The sequence below is a fragment of the Ciconia boyciana genome, chromosome 2 (assembly GCF_034638445.1).
Source record: "Ciconia boyciana chromosome 2, ASM3463844v1, whole genome shotgun sequence".
Taxonomy (NCBI): domain Eukaryota; kingdom Metazoa; phylum Chordata; class Aves; order Ciconiiformes; family Ciconiidae; genus Ciconia; species Ciconia boyciana.
The window spans coordinates 136,927,223-136,945,503 of NC_132935.1; the positions used below are offsets into that span (position 1 = coordinate 136,927,223).

Here is an 18,281-nt window from a genome sequence, read left to right on the forward strand (position 1 = left end):
GCTCCAGGGGAAATATGAATGAAACTTACTGAGAATTTTTTTGGCAATATGGTTTTGTCAGATTATTCAATCCCCCCCTTTCTTGGGAAGTTATACTTTTTTTATGAAGATTAAATATACAGTCAAAACAAAAAGAATGTTTGATAGCCATATGGTGAGGATGCTTGTTTATGAAAAGGGAGACAGAGGTTTAGGTCTATGTTCTGCCTATCTGGATTAATGCTAGCATCAACCCTCTACTTTTGGTGTTTGTTTGTTTGTTTATTTGTTTTTTCCAGACTTTCTTTTTGACATCTGTTACATGTGATAGAAATGCTTAAATATTTATAGAAGTTAGTACCCTGCTGTCACCTCTGGGCTATAATTTGATTTTAAATTAATCTGAAATACCCTCAGTACTGGAAGCAATATAATTAGATCTGCTAACTTTCTACAGACCCAACACATTGCGTCAAAGTGGGAATGAGGGTGATGGGAGGCATCTATCTCTTTGCCAGGTCTCGTGAAGTGACAGAGATGCACACCTGTGGGCCGGGGCATATCTCAGTGCCCACTCTTACAGTGGTAGGAGATGACTTTCCAGCAGAGGGTCTTTCAGCACATATGCTTATTAGAAGATGTGTTCCCCAAGTGTACCCAGTCAGATTTGGCACATGACATTTTGGATCGGAAGAGATCCTATAGCATTTGTCCTGTGGATGTGTGAAGTAGAACATAAGAGGTGAGAAGGGCGAAGCAGGGTTTAATACAGAATGAGTAAGCATCCTTCAGATATTGTACTTGACACTTGAAGTTGACTAAGAGCTCTTCTGAGCAGAGAAAATTACAGGGAGTGGGACAACAATGTGATGGGCTTAATTCTATGTAGCTTTGCTAACCTTGAATTTCTGGTCTAAAACTAATAGAACAAGTTGTCCTGTCGTCTTCTACATCTTCAATAACATTTTTTGACCATTGTGCTTTCCATTTCCTTCTCCCATCTCTTTCTTTTACTCTGTAGTTTTCTTGGGTTCTTGATTTTATCAAGAGGCCTAAAAGAATTGTTAAAACTTTCTAGGGACAGGAACACCATTCTCTGTGCAGCATTAAAGTTTCTTATGGAAATAGCTTGAATTAAACATTTGCAAGTTATTGTGTATATTTATTTGTATTTAAGAATCTGGGTACAGTGTACTAATTGTGCATTTATTAGGAGATTGCACACTGGAAATCACACCCCATCACTAGCATATAGAATATGCATTAAGATGTCTGTGACACTAATGAATAGAATATACGTGAATGTACATACACACACAGATGTATATATAGTAATTCAGCAAAATTACTGGAAGGTCTTTGTCTAGTCACAATTTATTGTAAGGACTAATTTCAGTATATGTCAAAAGCTATCCTGAAAAGATGCTTTTAAATTTAAAATACTGCAACTTAGAATTGTTTTAATATATCCTCACTTTTCAGCGTTATGGAACATTTATTTGAATGAAGTGGATAATGAGGTGGTGATACTGTCCAGCACTCGATGGATATGGAAGCAGAAGTAGCCAGGCAAATATTACCAAAGATATTTCACTTTTAAAATATGGTTTGTAGGATGATGGAATGGATGCATTCAATCTGATGCTTACTCATTTTGTATTAAACCATGGTGCAAAGTTGTTTTTATCAACCACAAAATGCTCAGCTTATTTTGTATTAGTGTACTATCAGAAATATGCTGTTTTCAGATGCTTTTATAGCCAACACCTCACAAGAAAATGTTGTGGCAAATACATTTAACCACCTTAGACTTTTCTGTCTTGAGATGCTACATATCGATTTATAACTATGTAAACAGAGAATCTTTTCTGACAGTAGTTTCAAACAAGATTTAAACTGAGACAAAGATTTGGATTAACCATCAGGTCCAAGCTATTTCTAGTATTAGTGTACCATAATAACCCTTGAATTAACAATTTCATATTAAAGTTTTCAGCTAATACAGTGTTGGATTGTATTTGTCTAAAAAATGAATGCATGAGCAGAGGTGATTATTATTTCAAGTGTTCACTTGCCATTTACTATTAAATGAAATGTCTTAAGCCATAAAATGTTTGCATAATGCACAATGCATTTATGATAATTAAATAGATATCTTCATTTACTGTTTTTAGGTTAAATTTTTTCCGAGATGTTCCTGAGTTCAGAGTACTAGCATGTGGTGGAGATGGAACAGTAGGCTGGATTTTGGATTGCATAGGTAATCAATAGTGTTTACATAGTTTTGCTTCGCTCATGTTTTTCATTTTACTGCTTTTCCCTATGTACCAAAGTATGGGTACAGCTATTTCAAACAAGGTCTTGTTAATTGAAACTTTTGAAATTTATTAGTTTGGGACATGATTATTTTTAAGGATATTCAAATTGCAAAGGATATTCAAAATCCCTAGACAAGTCCAGTGTTTGTAGTCCTCTGGATTTCCCAAAAGCAAGAAACTTGAATCAATCTATTTTAATTTCAGTTCATACTGGATCAAGTCTGAGTTATTTATTTTAAGACCATTTACCTTAGCTCATTTGCTTTTTTCAGTTACCAAATTTTTGTTTAGGCTCCATTATTCCATAATGGAGATAATGGGATAACAGTCCTTTGAAAAGGACTGTTCTGACAGGTGTGTAGATACCTGTGCAGCAAGGTATGTACGTCCTTTCAGTTTTAGAGTTCTTTCAGTCAGTTGGCCGTAAAGTCCTCTGTACGTAAAGTTGTACGTAAAGTCCTCTGTATAAAGTCCTCCATTAGGAAGGCCCAAAACTCAAGATATTACAGACTTAAACTTATCAAGGCTTATTAGGGAGAATATCTCCCACACCACATGATTGTTTATTTGGCATTAGAGAGGCTGCAGAGAAAAAAAAAAAGATATGTGTGATGATGGAAATTAGGAGGGAGATGAAGAGAGGTCAAAAGAATAATCGGAAAGTTCGAATGAAGAGTGTTTAAAAGTGTGTGCTTTGTGGGAGGTGTGGACCAGAAAACCTTTTAAAGTTCAGTGAAAAGTAAAAACGATGTCATGGAGGAATGGATGACAGCAAAGGCATATTTCTAGTCTTGGTTTGGAAAAAAAAAAACCCACCAAACTTTTTGCAAATACAAGCTATTGATTGTAACTCTCAAATAGCTTTCAAAATTATAAATCGATGTACATAAATAACAAGTGTATTGTCTAAACTTGGAAGGGGTGAAGTTTTGCAGCTGTTAATTGTGTCATCGCTTTTTTCCATGATGTCTAAAATGCCATGCAGTTACTTTCTCTTTCAGTGGCATTATTTGAACAAAAAAATTGCATTTTGTCTCAATAAAATACTAGCTTCTGCAGCAAATTTTGTGGCACAGAACTAAGAAATAATTTGGAGGATCCAGGTTCCATTTGTTTCATAGGTGCAGGAACTAGATTTTTGAATGCTGTTGTTTAGTAAACAAAGCCTTTTGGCACAAGTAGTGCATATAAAGTTTAAGAAATCACCGGTGTTGAGAAACAGACACTTTCTAGTTGGATCTTTTCTTCCCTGATCTCCTGATAGACAAAGAATCTTAGCTGAGAGCAAAGCAAGAAGAAAAAAAAAAAAGAAACAACCCACATAGAAAAAAAAAACACAACCAAACTTTTTGTCCTCAGTTTAGACTTTTAAACTTCTTTATTACTATATTAAATGTTAAATTGTCTTAAAGATTTGCAGTACACTGGTATTGTAAATGCTAAGTCTTCCTAAATAATTGAAGAGAGAAATTGATAAATAACAAGATGTCCCTGCCACGTGCATTGGATATATAAATATATATATGCTGAGAATTGCTGATAATTGTGCATAATTCTATGAAGAAAATAGCTGATTGTTTAACTACTCAAGTATAACTTTTAAACTAGACATGCTACTCATTCCAATTAAATGGGGAATTTGTCAAATTATATATTTGAAATATTATACCTGGGAGATATCTGCCCTACTTCCAGCTTTTAGAAAGGCTGTATTTCTTGACAAGGGTTTTCCCATTGGATTTTGAACAGAGATTCTTTGGCTTGAAATGCTAGAAAAGTACTGGTAAAAAGTCAAAAGACACTGTAAGTTCATACATTTCAAAATACTATTTATTAAATACAGAATATTGACTTAGACTTGATCAGGTAGATCAATGCTCATTTTGAATAGCGGGTTTAACTCCTGGTGGGCAAACCCCTGGTGTTGGTTCCAGGGAGTTCTTGGTAATGGTGCTCATGTGTAGACACAAATCCAAGTGAATACACATTAAACACAAACTCGATTACCCAGGTGAAAAAGTACGAGATTCGTCTCATTGTTCATGCCCTTAGCTGTTACTTTTTTGCATTCGTATCTGGGAATGGCAGAGCTGAGAGCAACAGAGAGCACAACATGTTCAGTCTTGGAAAGGTCTTGAGTATAGTTGTGTATGAACGTTTATCACATCTATAGGTTACAAAAGTTCTTGTGATAACAATCAAGTAAAATAGGATTAAGGACTGAATATTGACTGGGGAAGGGGCTGGATAATGGAGTGGCTTGGTGAAATGCTTGTTGCTGAGCAGGCAGCATAATCTCATATACAAAACATGTATCACTGTCTGTCACTGAACCAAAACCTAACACAGTTACTGTATCAGTACCATACAATTAGACTTTTTTGTTCCTTAGTTGTGTTTTTCCTTCTTTATTCACAGAGAAAGCAAACTTGATTAAGCATCCTCCAGTTGCTATCCTGCCTCTTGGGACTGGCAATGATTTAGCAAGGTGTCTGAGATGGGGAGGAGGTAAACACAAATTAAAATACAATGCATTATGTAATTAAAAGGGAAAAAATAACTTTTGCATCAAAGTCTACTCTCAACATTTGGATTTTTTTTTTATGATGTATGTAAAGAACCATTATCACCTTTCCTCTTTTTGGAATTAGCTGTCTGTAAATGTTATATGAATGATTTTACAGATATTAAAGGTCATAATCACTCTTTGTACCTTGTTTGTAGCTTCTGCTGACACCAAAAGGCTACAAGGTGCAATGAGAGTAGTATATAGCTATTTGGTTGGCTTTTTACCATCTGTATTGCAGTTATTTCTTTGATCAATACCTTATAAAGGGAGTATTCTTAAATGGATTTTAATTGGGGCTGTTCTGAAAGGGTTACTGAAAACAGCTAATAATGGGTTTGGAGTGGTTTCATCTTTTTTAATATTCATAAATATTAAATGAAAAATGTGTCTCAGCCTCAGACTAGTTCCTTTGATCCACTCCCCTTCTCTTCTCCTACCGAGGATTCCAGACAATAAGTGCTGTGGTGCTATTTATCAGGAAATGAGAAGGCAAAGAATGCTGAAGGGAGAATATATGTAAAGTCAAACCTTTAATACCCTTTGCATCCTTTCCTGTATGTATGGAGCCTTACTCTCAGCTCCTCCAATAACTTATTCCCATTCAGGATTTGCATTACAGGATAACTTGAAGGAGACACAAAGAAGAAAGTCTTAGGCAAGACTCAGTCTCTGGTGAAAGCTTGTCAGTTTATAGGCTCACAGCCAGTTCTAGTTCAGGTCTCAGTTGGTTGTTTCAGTCGAGTTGTTGTGTATTTGAAACTTGGCTCTTTATTTGGAACTTCTCAGCCTTTGTAGATATCTCTTCCTTCTTCTGTCTCATCATAGTAAGTTTCCTTTCCAAATGTCTGTCTTATTATCAGATAGTCATTAGCAAATTCTCTGTAGTTTCTGTGCTACAGAACTTCTTTGTTAACCATAATGTTCTGTCAAATCATTTGAGGGCCTCCTTTCTTTTGTCCATCGTGACTGGTGATTGTTTATTCACATAGTCTTAGGAAAGAAAAGAAGAAAAACCAACCCAAAACCCAATCAAATCAGCCTTGCTTCACTTTCTGAACAGTTCATAGAGTAGAGTCATAGAACAATTCAGGTTGGAAGGGATTGCAGGAAGTTGCTAGTCCAATCTCCTGTTCTAAGCAGGGTCAGCTATGAGAGTATTTGATTACGTTAGCCAGGACCTGTCCCATTCACTTCTATTTATTTACCTTCTGTTTTGAGTGATTCCATCTGGACCGAAGTAGAAAAAGACAGTATGAAAATATTCTGGCTTTCATCATTCTTTGCCCAGTTATTTTCAAATTATTTTCTCCAGTATAAATCTGATGCCCAGTGAAATCTGTAGAATTAATCTAAGTTTACATTAATTTAGCTGAGTGCAGAAGTCAGCTTTGTATTTGTACTCTTTTTAATGACAGGTGCTGGAAAATTGTCAATACTTCACACACAATCCTGCTTTTCAGGTCTTATATGCATATTTTTCATTTTTCCAATCATCTAGAAAGAGAAAGAAAATGGAATGAAACTTTATTATATTTGATTAAATAACCATTTTCATGTTTTGCTAGGTTATGAAGGTGAGAATTTGATGAAGATCTTAAAAGACATTGAGAACAGCTCAGAGATTTTGCTGGACAGGTGGAAATTCGAAGTAATACCCAATGATAAAGATGAGAAAGGAGACCCAGTGCCTTACAACATCATCAATAACTACTTTTCTATTGGCGTGGTAAGACTTATGTTTATCCTTAAGTGATTTTCTTTTTCTGTTTTGAATAAATATTTGCATTGCATGTCTTCGAGTGAAGAATTGTTGGCCACAGATCATTTATAATGTCATTTTGCTAGTGAAATGAATACATAGATGACTGACAGCAATTTACATAAATTTACTTGCACACATTCAAACCAGAATTATTTTTCAGGACCTTCTACCTTCCCATCTATAAAGAAGATATTTGTGTTTTTTCTAATGGTTTATGAGCAGCCATAGCACTAAATTTAGATTGTCATTATGAAGGTCCTATAAAAATATAAAGGAAAACTAATCACTTAATAAAACTCTAAGTAACCTTTTCCGTTAGTATTCACATAATCAGAACTGTTTAAAAGAACAGCGGCATTCTTTATTTCTTCAGGGCAGTTTTAAATAATAAAATAAAATAATATAACCCCCCCCCCCCCCCCCAAGTATCTTCTTTGTTTTGTCTTATGGGGATATTCACAGTTAGAATGAATTATGAGGAAGAGGGGTTTAAGAAGCTCTTCGTGTCCTAGGAACTGCATCTCCGGCTTGTGCTTCTCTATGGTTTCCAATTATATCTACTATCCACGTTGCATATATGAGGGGAATTAAGCATGTCCAGTCTGACTCTTCAGCCTTTTGCTTTGGATATGCTTTCAAACACAAACAGAAGGGCGACCATGATGAGGTCCAAATTTCACAGATTGAATAGTTCATAAATAAGATTTTTAACTCAGACACAAATGAAGTCTAATTAACTTGGGAACATGCCCTCCAATAGCTAGCGCTGGCTGTTCTGAAATCAACTTGTTCCAGATATGTTACATGAATCTGTATATTATTTTTTTATAAAAATCAAAATCCACTTTTACAGGATATCTAATTCTGCAATCCAGTATTTCAAAATGCTACAGAAAAGTGTTTTAATGGGAGGTACAACATACAACATTGTAAATCCAAGGAAATTAAGGATGTGTGTTTAGTTTATTTGATCGCTGTGCTTCCGCATTAACAAGGTTCTGCCCCAGCTTTAAGTGCTTGATGCAATTTTTACAGATTAATTTCAATTCTGTAAATTTGATATAGTGCCTATCAGCAATATGCAAAGACAGTCTATTCCTTAAAAACATTCCTTGGCTTCCTGTACTCTGTAGTCCTAAATGCTGAAAAAACAATTAATCAGGTCTCCCCAAGGTTAAGATATTTAAGTAATAAGAAGTTGTTGCTGAGGCTTTTTTGTTTGTATAGTTTGGATTTTAGCCTCTGTTGTTCGAAGCAAGTGCAGAAAACAACTAGTTGCAACAGAAATTAGTATATAAAAGTACATAAATGCAAAGTATATGCATCAAAACCAGTGCAAAATTAAGTTAATAAATAGGAGAGAAAGTGTAAAGGAAAATCTTTGGTTTCAGGAAAAAAATACCATGATGATAACAGAAAATGCCCAGCACAGGGGGACATATTCAGTGACTTTGTCAAAAGGGAATATCGATGCTAAAGCTCACAAATGAAGAGAGAAAATAAATGTGTTATACTAAGGAAGCAAGCAAGAAGTGAGACGGAGGAAGGATGAGATTTTACACCTATATATTAATACAGTGCAATTTAAATAGTTTCTAAAATGTAGAGCACCACCACATGTAAAGACACAGCACAGAAACAGGAAATTGAATGCCAAGTAGATACTGGGACATCTGTGAATGTGCTACGCTTCAAAGAATCCTTTAGCATTTTTCAAGGGAAGAAAACAGAATTGCATTCAAGAAAAAAAGTTGAACTGAAATTATACAGTGGCAAGATCATGATAATATTAAGGGCAATGTAAATTACTTGTAGAATACTGCAGGAAAATAGCAGGCTCTATACACCGGGCTCCATGGACAACCAGAAGACTCAGTTTTCACTTAAAAACTTCACATTCATAAATGTAATAACACAAAACTTATGATTCTTCACATAATAGAAATGTGAGCACCAGAAAATTATACCGGGAATGGACAATACAATATGTTGCATTGAGAAAAGCTTCTAAAATTGTAAAATCACTTTTTTGAAGGAGTAAGATCTGCCAAGTTTGTCATACGTGGAAATACATAAAATGCCTGCTTCTCAGTTTCGTAGGTGTGGATAAGACAAAGCAAATGGAGAAAATCAGAAATTGGATTTTAGACTTGCTAAAATTGTGTAATTCATATATTAGGTAGCATTCATAATAACTCTTGAAAAGCCAGGCAAAATGTTTGTCTATGTAAATAGACAAAGTACTCAAACTTGGCTACAAGTAAAATAAACCTAATTTCATAGAAGCAAAATTGTTTTCAGTACTTGGTGCCTAATACAAACTTTGGCAAGTACTGAATTGGGAAAGCAACAATCTACCACCATGTTGCGCACCAGTCCATAGCTGCTGGTACCCAAGAACATAATTGGAGTCAAGCCTATAGCAAAAAAATACTAGTGCCGCCTACAATGTTATATTAAGAGAAACCAAAAGGATTGATATCATAGGTGATGTTATTCATAGAACCATAGAAAATCATTAAGTCATCTATTAATTCGTCTCCCTAAGGGAGCATCAGTGGTACTTGCCTAATTCCTGACAGGTGGTTATCCAGTTTGTCCTTAGAAATTCCCAATAAAGGAAATTTGCCTGTGGTGACCTACTGTATTATTTTGTTGTCCTTACTCTGAAATTTCTTTGTCATGTCTAATGTGAATAGTCTTGGTGTAGTCTGGGCCCAGGTCATTTTGTCCTGTGCAGAGTGGAGATGGAAAACAAATTATTCCATTCCTCTGCTAAACTACTTATTATCTACTAGAAGATCTATCAGATCATCTGTTAGTCTTGTGTTTTGTAGCCTTTCTATCTCCAATTTCTTCAACCTCACAGAAAATGTTTTCTAGACATCTGATCATGTGTCGCTTTTATCTCTGTTCAAATAAAACATGAGAATTCAGTCCAATTACTTCCTTTGGTCCATATCTCTCTGGAACTGTAGTGCTCCCAATTAGCCACAATGCTGCAGTTGGTGTCTTATCAGCACTGAGTGGAAAAGAGGAATTAATTCATGTCTTGCAGAGGATACCTTTATTAAGAAAAATTAGCCTTCTTAATATTAGCATGAAGTTCTTTATTCATATTTGACTTGTGATTCATTGTTAATTTCAGATACTATTCTGAAGAACCACTACTTCATATCTCATTTGGGTTTTTCATAGGTGATTCTTCCTGCCTACATGTGGAAACTTACACTTAATGGAATTACACCCTTTTATAATTTTTACTGTTTTTCCAAGGCACTGTGAAAACTAATGGTAACCTACAACATATTGCACATTGCCTCACAGATTCATGCCAAATAATAAGCACAGTCTCTAATCCAATATGAATAGAACCTTCTGTATGAATTTTGTAACAGTACAGCAGAAATTGTATTTCACAACAAACAATCTCACTATATACTTAGAAAGGCTAGGGGAGTAAAACTCAGTAAAAGTGTTTTTACTGCTTTAGGACCTTACTGCTTACTGCTTTAGGACCATAATTCAGGTTGGAAGGGATCACAGGCAGTCATTAGTCCAATCTCCTGTTCTAAGCAGGGTCGGCTATGAGAGCAGGTCACATTGCTCAGGGCTTTATCCAGTTGGGTCTTAAAAACCTCCAAGGATGGAGATGGCACAACCTCTCTGGGCATCCTGTTCTGGTGCTTGACTGTCCTTATGATGAAGATGTTTTTCTTTATATCCAGTCTGAATCTCTCTTGTTTCAACTCACGTTCTTTGTCTAGCCTGGCTTTGTCATTGTCCTGGTTTCAGCTGGGATAGAGTTAATTTTCTTCCTAGTAGTATAGTGCTGTGTTTTGGATTTAGCATGAGAATAATGTTGATTGATAACACACTGATGTTTTAGTTGTTGCTAAGCAGTGCTTATACTAAATCAAGGACTTTTCAGCTTCCCGTGTGTCCTGGTTTCAGCTGAGATAGAGTTAATTTTCTTTATAGTGGCTGGTGTGGGGCTATTAACTCTATCTCAGCTGAAACCAGGACACCGTGCTTTGCCAGGTGCACAAGAAGCTGGGAGGGGGCACAGCCAAGATAATTGATCCAAACTGGCCAAAGGGCTATTCCATACCATATGACGTCATGGTCAGTATATAAACTGGAGGGAGCTGGCAGCAATCGCTGCTCCGGGACTGGCTGGGCGTTGGTCAGCAGGTGGTGAGCAGTTGCATCACTCGTTTTTTTCTGTGTTTTGTTCCTCTCTCTCTCTTTTGTTGTTTTCCTTTTCAGTACAATTTATTATTATTATTATTACTATTATCATTATTATTATTATTTTATTTTATTTTATCTCAGTTATTAAACTGTTCTTATCTCAACCCATGAGTTTTCTTACTTTTGCCCTTCTAATTCTCTCCCCCATCCCACCGGGGGGGGGGAAGGTGAGTGGGCGGCTGCGTGGTGCTTAGTTGCCGGCTGGGGTTAAACCACAACAGTCATCTTGATAACCTCCTCATAAGTACTTGCAGGCTGCTATTAGATCTCCCTGAAGCTGCCTCTTCTAGCCTGTGAGCTAGGTCATCCAGCCAGCCTTTGTTTTTTAAACCTATTTTCCACCAATCAAGACCATAATATCCCAACTTGGACACAAGAATGCTGGGGTAGACAGTGTTCAAAACCTCACTGAAGTTGAGCATGACATCCACTGCTCTTTCCTCATCTACAAATCTAGTTTGTTTTATCATAGGCAACAATCAGAAGGCAATTTACCCATTGGAAGGAAAATGATGCACTAAGTTGAAACATGAATGTTTTACAGTAGCGTGTGTATGTGAAAAGTTTGATTAGTGTGTTCAAGCCAAAAAAGGCATTTTTTTCTCCAGCAGTCTCAGAGCTCTGATATGTACATAAGTATATGTACTATACTATGTTTAAGTACAGGGAAAAAAGTAAGAAACACAGAGAGATGTAGTAGCTGAATGAGTATGTGCAATGTTCAACCTGATGAAAGCACAAAGCATGGAAGAACCATGCAAAGCGTAAGCCAAGCTGTGTGTCAGTTTCAAAGCAGGAGCTAGAAAACATCTAAGAGCAATGTAGAATAAGATAAAGATTTTTCAAGTGCACACATCCATCATTCTGTCAGGATGGCAAGATACCAGGAGAGAAGTTCCATCTGCCTCCCAATAATACTGGAGTCACTGAAGCAAGCTAAATATCCAAGAAAAATATGTATTGAAGCAATCAAGTCATATTTGCTTTAAAAAACACCCCCCCCCCAAAAAAAAAAAAACCCAAACAAAAAAACAACCAAAAATTCCTCCTCATGAATATAGTAGGACCACCTGAAAGTGGAAGCTTGTCTTGGAAAATCAAGGATTTGGTGATCTGGACAAACATAACTGATAATATTAAAGGCCAACTGTCAGACAGTGGCAAGTAAAATTACTGACATATTTTGGAGAAAATAAAGTTTTTCCCTATAATCTACACAACCTGCTTTAATAGTCATACACTTATGCACTAGGATGATATTATCACAGTGATCATCAAAGACAGAGTTCAATAATGTTAGCATTGGTGTGTTAACCCAGACTGTATTCTAGATGGTGGGCTTGCAATGGATTTCTGCAATTACTGCAGTAATGGAATTTCAGTCATGTCACATCATTTAGCTAACTTGCTGAGGTTATAAACAATTTACTTGGAGTGTGTGTGTAGACAGAGTATGTCAGCTTGCGCATAGTATTTGTCATGGTTAGCCTTTTCCCCATGGATAAATAACAGAACTTATGCTACTTTCTTCAAGCACTCAGCTGCTTACCATTAATGGTGGGTCAACATGTATATGTGGACAGTGACTTCAGATAAGCTTGTGTACTGTAATACCCCTGCACACCTGCTTTATTTTATCCTAGCTGTTTTCCATATCTGTATCCCAGGCCTGTATTAAAAAAAACCACTTCACTAATCAATTATATAGCATGCTATATTAGCATAGAGAAATATTTTCACAAAATTCAGTAATAACTCTTCTGTTCAAAGTTTGAACTTAACAAAAAACCAAATCAAACCAAAACAAAACACCAAATAACCCAAACAAACAAACAACAACCCCCCCCCCAACTAAAACCCTATATATTCATGACTGTATGCCAGCATTACTCTAAGTGGCAAAAATAAGAGGAAAAAAGTAGATATAGATACCCCCAAAACTAAACCCTGTTTTTGCAAACAATTGCTCACAAGTCTAATCTCGGATCTTGCCAGGATCAAACCATTTTCACCAGTCATGCAGTCACAACAAAGCATAGATACATGTTGTTACTTACAAAATGTACCAGTGGATGGGCATATATTCCATGAAATTCACAATAAATGCACCCAATTCAAGTACACACAAAACATATAAGCATGGAAGACGGTGAAATACTCATTTGTTGAGTGAGACCTGAGCAGTAGGACATGGAAGATGAACAACCAACAGACAGCGAGGCAAACTCTCACATAAAACCAAGAAACACAAAAAAACAATGTCAGAACAGTCTTTGTTACCTTGAGAAGGACTTGCATCTGCACCATCATCAAACCACATAACAGCATGGTAAAAAATTTTACATAATGCTAAGATGTGAAGAAACAATCCTTTTAAGCTTAGGGAAAAGTAGCTTAGTTGTCAAGCAATTTTAGTTAGATAATTAAAATGGAGTGACTGTCAAGGCTATGCATCTTTTATGGGGAAGTTATTAAAGAATGTTAAATATGTAGGGAAGTTACAATGCTTGTTTTTAGTGTTTCTCAAATGATTGTCTCAAAGTGAGACAAAATGGGTATTTTGGTAAAAGCTTTCTCAAAGAATGCCTCATTGAATGTTCGGTTGTGATTAAGCATTGGAAACCTTGACTTTCACTAAATGCTTGGTTGAAAAGAGCATGTGGAAGGGGCGAGAAGCCCTCATATATACTTAGGGTTAGGAAAAATGGGAGAGAGAGAGAGAGAGCAAGAAACCTCTGTTACTTAGGCTTGCTGTGCTTTCTCTTCAAGGTGGATACTCAGGAGAAATTAGTCAGTGCTTCTCTCTACCTGGGCTTTCTTCTAAAACTTAGAAGGGGAAGGAGAACCACAGGAGTTCTAGGAACAAGCCATAGACATGCAGGATGCAGGACGGAGGCAGAGTTGTGTAGCCAAAATAACTGTGGAGGTTTAGGGTTTGAATTAGTCGATTAAAAGCTCAGAAATAATATCAGCTAGGCAAAGTCCATTCACTGATATGATTATAAAGGATAGGAAATTCACTCATAGTCTTTTTAAAATCCTTTTTTGTAACTCTCTTCCACTTGGATTAGTCAATAAAAGTTCCTGGAAAATTGGCCAAAATGTCCTATTTTTCTAAGTCTGGGAGTACTAGCAGTGCTATAACTGCTACACCTTCATTGAAGATTAAAAAACAAACAAACAAAAACCAAACAAAAAAATCCAGAGAAATCAGGCAAAAATTATAATGGAGTCCTTTAAAAAAAAAGTCATTGCTATTTGATATCTCACGATGAACAATTCTTATTCCTAAAGATAGGTGAGCACTTCAGAGGCTCATGGTAACATCCTTGACTGGAGCAAATAGCTGTAGGCCAAACCAGAGGCACAAAGGTAGTCAGCTGAGTACCAAGTATCACCCTGCAGCAGCCAACTTTGCTAGACCTCGATTTTTTATATTTATTACGCAAACAACTCGAAAATATTTTTAAAAAATTAATTGTACTCAGATAATGACTGACCTCAAAAAAGCTAAAAACGTTTAAACCAAACAATTCATCTATCTCCCACTGACTTCCTTTATAGTTACTCATAGCACTTTGTATTTTTTTCCATTTTGTGGGTAATAACGCTGAAAGAAATTATGAGTAGGTTTGCATTGCTGTTAAGACGAGAGTCCTAAAGTAGGTTTTCTAGAAGCAAGCATAGTTTTGAATTTACTGTTCTGCCACTGAGTTAGTTTAGAGTTTAGCCTTTATGGAGCCAAAATTAGGTCAACGTGAATCAGTACTGAAAATCTTTTACCATAAACATTTTCTTCCTTTGTTTTCTTTCATTTTTTTTACCTTTTAAATAAATCATAAATGTATCTGATGTTAATAGGAGATAAACTGTTAACGACACTGTTTAACTATCATTTGAATTTTTGCGACTGCATAGGGTATTACAGAGCATATGCTACTAAGCCCCTTGCAGCTCTGTAATTAGTGTTGGAGCATAAGAAGCTGAACTTTCAAACATCTGCATTGTCTTTTAGTACAAGTTTGTATAGAAAGAAATATTACTGAGAGAGATTTTTAAGGCAAATTATACTAGCTAAAGTGTGGCACAGTGCAACCTTCCCTATGTTAAAACAGTAGATATCATTCTAAAATGAAAGCAGTTCTCATTGGTGTCAGTGCAGTATTGAAGGTGTAAGAGCAACCCAAATGCTATAGTAATGATCAGTATTTACAAATAGCAGCTGTTAAGATTGTACAAGCAACCATTGTATATCCTTGTGTTTAACTAGAAATGTTCTGTATGAATGACTGATTAGGTAACTCTGATTTTCATCTCATTTTTTTTCCTTTTGGGCTAGATTCCATTCAAATTTTAAACTAACTCATATTTTTGACCAAGTTATGTAGCTGTTATATATGTAAAGAGCATACATATTCTCTCCGTTCACACTTAGGTGGATTGCCTAATGGTCTGGCCAGAAGGACTGCAAGGGGTGCTGTCTCTCAGGGTAACAGCAGAGTCCCTTAGAGGCTTACATTCTTTGTAGATCCAGAATTGCTTTTCCCTTGTCTAGGCTGATCAGCTGAGTGCATGCTTTAGGTTTGAGCCTACTTGGGATCTTTGCTATTGATGCTGTTCTGCATACATACCCTAAAGAGTTATTGTCAACAGAATCAAGTTCCTTAGGAAGCTTAAAGCTATAGCTAATCTTACTCAGACTGCTTCATTTGCACAAGATACTTAAGATGTGGAAAACATCTTATCTGTCTACTTACTGAGACAGGATTTAAATAAGAATCTTCCAACATCCCTTCAGCTGAAACTTTGAATACATGTGCAAACACATACACAAGAACATATTGGAGAGGAAAAAGGAGTTGAATGCTCTAGGACAATAATTAAGACAGTAACCTGGAAGAGAACTGTGATATCCAGATTCCTGTTCCATCTGTTGTTTTTGTCCATTTGATTAACTTGTACATGGCAATTCAGAAACTTCCACTGCTATGAATGACTTCTTTTCTAACATCAATAGATACAGAATTTTAATGGCAAAACAGAACTTATGCAAGTGGAACACCTCAGTCTTTCATTCAGTCTTTACAACATGTGATAATTGATTTCATAGCAATATGGTGATATTCTCACTTGGATGATCTACAACAACAGTATCTTTTGCAAGTGTATTTAGTTAAGGCAATAAAGATATCTGAATGTGCCTGGAAATGTTCTGTAAGTTCTTTGAGAGACAAGTCAGTATTATATGCTGGGTTTTGGTTGTTTTTTTTTAAAAAAATCAGTTATCAGGTAGAGGGGAAACTTCTTTAATACTAGTAAGTAATACTACAATCAGAATGTGTTCTCTGCAAAATTATTATCACAAAGTAGTAAAGGTCTACGACAAAGACAAGTGTACTTTTATGACACCTAATATGTTACTGTCCAAATGCACTATCAAATAGATATTTGCATGGTTGTGATTTAATATCCTTCAGCCTTAACCAGTCACTAAGAGCCTCTTATTCTGCCAGTGGGGAAAAATATGATTCCTTAATTCTCATAATCATAAATTTGAACTTGTTATGGGTCTGCTTCCCCATCACTATACTCTAAGTCATCAACCTCCACTCCCATTACATCTCCTTAATTCTTTTTTTATTGTAAAACTGAAAAAAAGCCTGTAAGAAAAATCTTACATGGAAGCATTATTTTTGGCTTTTCTCATGAAAGAACATTTTATTGGCATCAATAGAAACTGGCTATCAGAATTTTTAGTCACAAATACCAGAGTCTAAGTAGGGCTGTTCCTCTAACTGACAATGTGATCCCATCATCTTTTTTAATCTATATTATTTTAGGGTATATTTATTTCTATAAATAAGGAGTTTATTATGGTATATATAATTTACAAAAGGGAATGAATTTTAGTTTCACGGTAGCCACATATTTTGAAATTTCAAAGCCTCATAGCATTTTGCTGTTCATGGTGGTTAGAGGGAATTTTTTTTTTTTCCCATAGGAAAAAATCCTAAGGAAATTTGCTATTTAGGCCCTAATTCAATGCAGAATTTAAGCACATGCACATCTTAACACTAATTCAATGTGACATTTGAGTATGTGTTAAACTGTCCTGATCTAGCGAAGCAGCTAAATACTTGGTTAATTTTTTATCCGTTTTCTGCAGTTTCATTAATATGACTGGACAAATGCACATGTTGAATTCTGGGCATTTGGTGTAAGCTAGTTAATTATTCGTGTGAGATTTGTGGGTATATATAACTAAAAGTCATGTTTATTGGTTTGCTGAACTAATATGAATATAAGCACATGCTTAAGTGATTTTGTGAATCCTAATCATCACTTTGAATGTGCTAATGGAACACTGTGATTTATTGTATTATTTCTGTGCCAGTGAGGGAAAGAACATTTCATAATAAACAATATTATTGCTCTGTAATCCAAATAACTTTTTTTCTGCAAAAAGGGTTAAGAGAATGAACAATTCATCTATGTGTGAATGTTAATATAATTTTAAAAGATGCATATTGATATTGGGTATATCATAGCCTCACTCTTAGAGCAATCAGTTCTACAGATTTGGCTACAACTGTGGAGAGAATTCCACTCTCTTTCAGAAGGAGCGTGTTCAGAACAGCTTCAATCCCAGATTTGAAATACTATCTTATTCAGAAGTTATTGGTATTTCAATCTATAGTTACCTTGTTTAATCTCCAAACATTGCTAATCTTTTACAAATTAGGTATTCTTACAGGCTTTTGCTGTTCGCACATTTGAACCATCTTTACTCTTTTCAGCTTTTGTTGCTGTTGGAATTCTTCTGCAGAAATTTTGGACATAGTATATGGCAAATAGGGGTGATGCAGTTTTTTTTTTTGTTGGAGGTGGTTATTTCATACAGCAGAAAGCCACAAGCACATACCACATGCCATGGAAAGCTGGATCTGTAGAATAATTCATAGATAAGGAACAATAGGAGCCTCTCTGAAGGTTTCCCCTTGCTGCTGTGCGATGATATTTCCCTGGACATGGAGAATGTGAATTCCATAGCTAGAAATACTCAGCCTTAGAGTTGGTAATATCTACATTGGAACACTGCTGTTGGTGTTTCCTGCTAGCTAGTTTTCTTCTATCATGGTGGATTTAGTTTACCTTGTCAATCCCTCTTGCCATCATAACCTCCTACCATTCGTAAGGTGTATCAGGGTACCCTAGCAAGAGACCTGCACTGTACTGCATGCAACGTGTAAGGTACATTCATGCAGAGAACCAAAGATTCATAGCTCACTCTACTACTTAATGAATCTTACTACTACAAAAAATGATAGCTTCCTGTGGCACCATTTCTTGTGTTTTATATAAGTATAAAGAAATTCAAATAATTTAGATTATTGCTACG

At 35.8% G+C, this 18,281-nt stretch overlaps 1 protein-coding gene across 6 annotated transcripts in view; it reads left to right on the forward strand.

Annotated features, from left to right (window-relative positions):
- DGKB (diacylglycerol kinase beta) overlaps nucleotides 1-18,281 on the forward strand; it is a 325,820-nt gene that overhangs the window by 118,549 nt on the left and 188,990 nt on the right. For all 6 annotated transcript variants that reach the window (XM_072851476.1, XM_072851474.1, XM_072851471.1 and 3 more), the window contains 3 exons: nucleotides 2,154-2,239; nucleotides 4,716-4,805; nucleotides 6,432-6,592. In XM_072851476.1, the coding sequence (XP_072707577.1) occupies nucleotides 2,154-2,239; nucleotides 4,716-4,805; nucleotides 6,432-6,592 (337 nt within the window). The remainder of the gene's footprint in view (nucleotides 1-2,153; nucleotides 2,240-4,715; nucleotides 4,806-6,431; nucleotides 6,593-18,281) is intronic.